We start from the raw sequence: 5,594 nt of genomic DNA, 5'->3' as shown, positions 1-5,594 counted from the left end.
AGAGGCAGGTGAGGAGGTAATGCTTTGGGAGATAAAGCCCAGTGTCTTTGTAGCTGCAAAGGGCTTAGCTTGCCAACGGGCTGGTGGAACTGGGCGGGGTGGGGGGGAAAGATGTGCAGTGGGTGAGCATCGTTAAGCTAGCGCTGTTGTTCAGAGAAACAGCTGTAATTCTGCCTAAGTTTAGGCATCCAAAGCATGTGTGCTTGGGGAATCATCAGTAAATGACATCTTAGATGTGCTGTTTCCTTCTGGTAGGGATACTCTCATTATCTAAATTCTTAAGATTTAGGCACTTCACCGTGTAGGATGAGCCCAGGCCTTAGTTCTTCTACCCCTCCAAATCCTTCCCATCAGAGCTCTTCTTGCTTCTCACGAGGCAGAAACAAGTTTGCAGGTAGTAACCGCAAACGAGCTGATGCGCAGCAGGATTCGTCAGCGTTGTCTCTCATGGAATCTTGTGCCTTCATGCCCTAACGGGAAATGTCTCCTGAGCAGACAAGTGGTAAACCGTTCTGAGCTAAGCGTCTTCCTACAAGAGTAAGTGCGTGCCGAGGGGACGGCACCATTCTGTAGTGTGCTCAGGGCCATGCCGCTCCTGTACAGACACGCTGTGAGGCACTCCACAGGCAATTGCAGCCTTTAGATAATTAACACAGCTCCCTATTGCCAATCGATTCCTCCCACGTCTTACTCCACCCAGCTTTCTCTTCAGCAAGAAAATAATTCACCCACTTATTTGTGCCTAGTGCCTTATGAAGTCTTGCCTCTCATCAAGAATGATTACTGGAAAACGCACTCTGCTATTTCGTTATCCCACATGCCATTTGCAGTTGCCAACTTGAGGCTGAAACTAACGTTTATGACACAGCCACGCTATGTCTTGCACCTCATTTGGGGTCTGTCCGTACAAACTGCCAAGCAGTCAGACTTCAGAGTGCCTTGAACTGCACTGCCTGATGCTAACACGCTGTGTGGATACTCTAGGACTGCAGCAGCAGTGGGATTAGACAAGGTAACAAGCTCCACTCAGAAGTCACTGGCCTCTGGTGTTTGTGCCCAGTCTCTGACTTACAGAAGCACCACTGCCTGAGAGGCTGCTTCGTGCCCCAGATTAAAGAATTTGCATGCTAAAAGCAAATGTTTTGATAACGTTGAAAGTTGAGGTCAGGTTCACAGTGCAGCTCCACAAACAGCTGAGCATGCACAAGAGGAAGCAGGAGTTGCTCAAGGCAAGGTGGAGAAAAGAGATCAGAACCATAGGCGGGTAATGCTACCAAAGCTGAAGCCCAGTTTGATATCTGCTGCATCTGAAGAGAGTTGAGTTTTAGTTTCATACTCTAGTCATTTGGAAAGGAATCAGCTTTGTTACTTTCTCCATGCAAGATTCCCTGCTAGTAAGCAGGTCATGTTTTGTCTTTGTGTTTTGCTGAAGCATCTTGTTTTACCTTATACACTTGCTTGGCAGAGGAGACATCATGATCAGGCAGCTGGATTTCCCAAGGCACTGCATTCTGGATGCCCTGACCCATGTGATTTCCCAAAATGTGGGAAATTTGGCTACATAACTTGTAGTAATGGGGGACTGCTCTAGCAGGGGCCTTGGACTAGAAGCTCTTCAGAGATCCCTTCCAGCCCCAACCATTCTGTGGTTCTGTGATCTCCTGATATCAGAGCTTTGAAATAATGATTAAAGGAAGTGGTTGAGTGTTTTTAAAAGGACTTAAACCCCTGAATTTCCATGAGTGACACTTTTCTTTTAGTTTGCAATGCTCTCAACTGCTGTTTCTCTCTTTCTCCATAGGAATTGATTTGTCAGAATGTCTGCAGTATCCAGACTTCAGTGTTGTTGTCCTTTACAAGAAAGTTATCATTGCCTTCGGCTTCATGGTGCCAGACGTGAAGTACAATGAAGCTTACATCTCTTTTCTGTTAGTTCACCCTGAGTGGAGGAGAGCTGGGATTGCAACCTTCATGATCTACCATCTTATCCAGGTAATGAAACAGTCCCATGACTCTGCCACAGAACCAGTCTCCCTTTTTCCTTGTGACCACACACGCGAATATTAGACAGTAAGTTGTGTTGTGTTCTTCCCTTCTGGCTCTTTCACCTTGCCCATTCTCTGCTTACTCGCCTACACAGACTGTCAGCAGCCTGTGTGAATGTTTATGGGGGGAAAAAACTTCAACAACAGAAGCTAAAATGTATTTAGAAGAATAGCTATACTGGTCAGGTCCTCAGAATTAGTGAGATGCGGTACACTTTAACTGTCTTACCTAATAGTAATACTGTAAATGGGAGGTTTAAAGGAGAAAATGAGATAATAGTGGGGAGGCTCAGTTAGACTCTGTTGCAGCTTTTTCGGCTACACCTGGAGATTTATTCCGTGACCAGGGCCATCGCATTTAATCACTTACTGATCTTAATCATTCTCTTTCACTTTTAATAATCTGGTTCAAATCCAGCTGAATTGAAGATAAAGAGTAAGTGTTTGCAGCCTCATTCAAATTTGTTCAAACTAGTTTGACTGAGCCTTGTTCCACAGGAAGACATGGAAAAATTAATCTGAGCTGACTAAACGGGTGGTATTAAAGTAGTTAAACTTCATTAAATCTTTGAATACTGTTATTCAGGTGGCTTGAATTCCATTTACTCTCTTGAATTAAATTGCAGGAAAGCCAGCTCAATTTTGAGTAAGGATGCACATATATGTCCTTCTCAGAGCCCAACTGCCTCTTCAGGACTCACAGTTTCACCACTCCCTGAAGTGAACTCTCTTGGCAGAGCTGCCAATGGGAAACATTTCGTACTTTGTTTTAGTCAAGATGAGCTGCACTAACAAAAACTTGCCATTGAAACTGTTTTTTCTCATACTTATCTGGCTGAAGAAATGTAGGGAGTGCTGGCAGAGCCTTGGGAACAGTGATCTGTGCTTTGGAAAAGCAGTTTCCACAGAGCATAGCTCTTCTGGGCCACCTGAGGGTAACTCTTCTACCTGTTCAGCTCTCTGCAGTGTCCACCTCTTTGCTTTACATGTTGACACAGGCCACTAACCAATGTACTTTAAATTCATCCCTTGCATTTCTTGAGCATCTCTGTGTGTTGAAGTAAATTGCCTTCAGCTGTAGTCTGTTGATGTGAGATGTCAACACCCAGAACAGGCACGTGCGATACACCAAGGCTTGCAGGGATCCAGCAGCTGGACTCTCCAGCAGAGTTCAGATGTGTTGGCAAGTCAACTGTAGAAAATCCTCACACCTCTTTGTAGGATGTATCACAGCCAATTAACTTAATCCTTCTTGCAGGTAGACTAGCATAATGTTACCATGTTGAGGAAAGCCAAGCAGATTTGAGGCTGATTAGGCTCACTAGCAATGAGAGATCACCATTGCACGTTTGGTTTATATTAGATTTATTTTTCCATTGCTGACTTTTTGTCAGTGATAGAAGGCATTTAACCATGTAGGAGAATAAATGGCAATTGTGACCTTCTGTTCCTCAATCACCAGATTGTAGGTGCTACTCCACAGCCTGCTTGGGCCTGGGGTCTACTCTCTGTAGCTAGAGACACTTTCTTACACTGTTTGGATTAAGGGTAATTCCTTGTCTTTCAGATCAGTGTGCTGAGTTTGGGGGTGAATTCTCGGGAACAGCATAACAACAGGAAATGTTTTGTGGCAAATGGTGGTGACTGGTTTGCTATCAGAAGTTACCCTGTAATGCACTTGGCCCAGAGAACCAAACTGCATTTTCTTAATGATTTCATTCATTTCCTTTTCCCCAAAACATCTCCCAATTTATTTTTTTCCTTCCTTCCCTATATCATTGTGAGAGCTTGTCCTTTTAATGTTCTACCTTGGAGATTTCCTAAAAGGTGTTACTGTTCCTGCTTAGAGTTACAATGTGTTCAATGTACACAGAGTGCTATTAAAACACTAGATGAAAGGAGAAAAAAAATTACTTCAGCACCTTTATCAGAGCATCGCTGGTTAGAATAATTTGGGATCTCTAAGGTAACTTCAGCGACACTATTTGCTGTCTGAACTGAATTTCCTGCGTTCCCAGGAGTGCTGTGCCCTGAAGGATGGGAGAGTAGCTGGGTGGGATAGACAGGAATTCCAGTGTGACAGCCCCGAGGTGTGCTGGGGCTGCTCACACAGTTCCAGAGAGCTCAGCTCTGTTTGCTGATGGGGAGGAGTTCGGCGCCTGATCCTCTGTCATGTTTTGTCTTTTCTTCAGGCCATTGTTAGTAAGTATTTGAGAGCAGTGCCATACACTGAGATTATTTTTAATTAACAATTACTTTAGTAATTGACAATGGAAAGATGACAAATTATAACTCCAATCCTGCTTTCATTGTCAGAGAGTCCATGTTTCCCAGAAACAAAGGCACGGAGCCACAGCAGCATTCCCTTTGCCTTTGCTGTTGCTATGTGTGGTAACTTCTATGCCAGGGCCTGCGATTTTCTCACATTTCTTCAGTAACGTGAATACCTGAAGTGATGAATCTCCTCACCTCCGCATTCCCCCAGAGGCTGTCTTGTTCTCTTGCTCTGATAAGTTTTTCCTCCCCCCTTCCCTTGGCAGACCTGCATGGGCAAAGACGTAACCCTTCACGTCTCTGCAAGCAACCCTGCTATGCTGCTCTACCAGAAGTTTGGATTTAAGACTGAGGAGTACATTTTGGATTTTTATGACAAGTACTATCCCTTGGACAGCAAGGAGTGCAAACACGCCTTCTTTCTCCGGCTGCGGCGCTGACCTGTCTGAGCTGTCTAGGGGTCTGTGAGAAGCACAAGCTGTCAAAAAAGCTACCACAGCTTTCAGTGGAGGAGGTCAGTTGCCACATGAGAGTGTGTTTATCCCTGTGACTTTGGATGTCAGCAGTGCTATGTTGTCTGCTGGAAATGCAATCCAAGAAGATTAACTCCTATGCTCCAAGGATAAAGGCCTGGAATTGCCAACTGGGATATGCTGAAACTACTGGAAGACTGATATTCTTTATGGGGAATTTTCCTGCCACTTACTTTGGAGAGTCTCACTGACAAACAAACAAACAAAAATCCCAAACAAAAAAACCTTGTCCCTTCAGAGGGGCTCCATGGATTTCAGATTTTGAAACCTGTCCCCAAAGTGTTGCAGCTTTTTGTTTCTGTTTCTGTTCATGAAAAAGAATGAACATCTAAACTTAAATCATACAGTGTTTCTGTGATTTTACTGCTTTGTTAGGAACCATGTCTTGAATCTGTGAAGGGAAATAAGATATTGGTGCATGTAGCTGGATGCTAACTTTAGGAATGCTCTACATATGCCAGAACAGCAATACTGGAGCCACATTTTAGGAATAGTGAAGAGTGTGTGAATTCATGTGATCCCAAATACAAGGCTCGGAGGAGACACCTTTCTTATGCTCCTTTCCTGTTGCCTTCCTTTTTCCTTATTGCCCCTGTGCTCAATGTGAACTTCTCGTAGTGCACAGTGTTTTGTGTTCAGGAACAAGGTGTCGAATGGGTTTGTATCTGGGCAAGGCAGGACACCACAGCTGCCAAATCAGCTCTTTGAAACCGTAAATCCAGTTGTTGGTGCTGCAGCTCAC

General features: G+C 44.4%; 1 protein-coding gene across 1 annotated transcript in view; it reads left to right on the top strand.

Annotated features, from left to right (window-relative positions):
• CSRP2BP (CSRP2 binding protein) overlaps window positions 1–5,194 on the top strand; it is an 18,003-nt gene extending 12,809 nt beyond the window's left edge. Inside the window, 2 exon segments of the mRNA XM_009081703.1 lie at window positions 1,802–1,992; window positions 4,586–5,194. Of these exon segments, the coding sequence (XP_009079951.1) occupies window positions 1,802–1,992; window positions 4,586–4,759 (365 nt within the window). The 3' untranslated portion in view covers window positions 4,760–5,194.
• The last annotated feature ends 400 nt before the right edge of the window (window positions 5,195–5,594 follow it).

Source organism: Acanthisitta chloris, unplaced genomic scaffold, assembly GCF_000695815.1.
Source record: "Acanthisitta chloris isolate BGI_N310 unplaced genomic scaffold, ASM69581v1 scaffold24059, whole genome shotgun sequence".
In the NCBI taxonomy this organism is placed as follows: domain Eukaryota; kingdom Metazoa; phylum Chordata; class Aves; order Passeriformes; family Acanthisittidae; genus Acanthisitta; species Acanthisitta chloris.
This window is presented reverse-complemented; position numbering and strand designations above follow the sequence as displayed.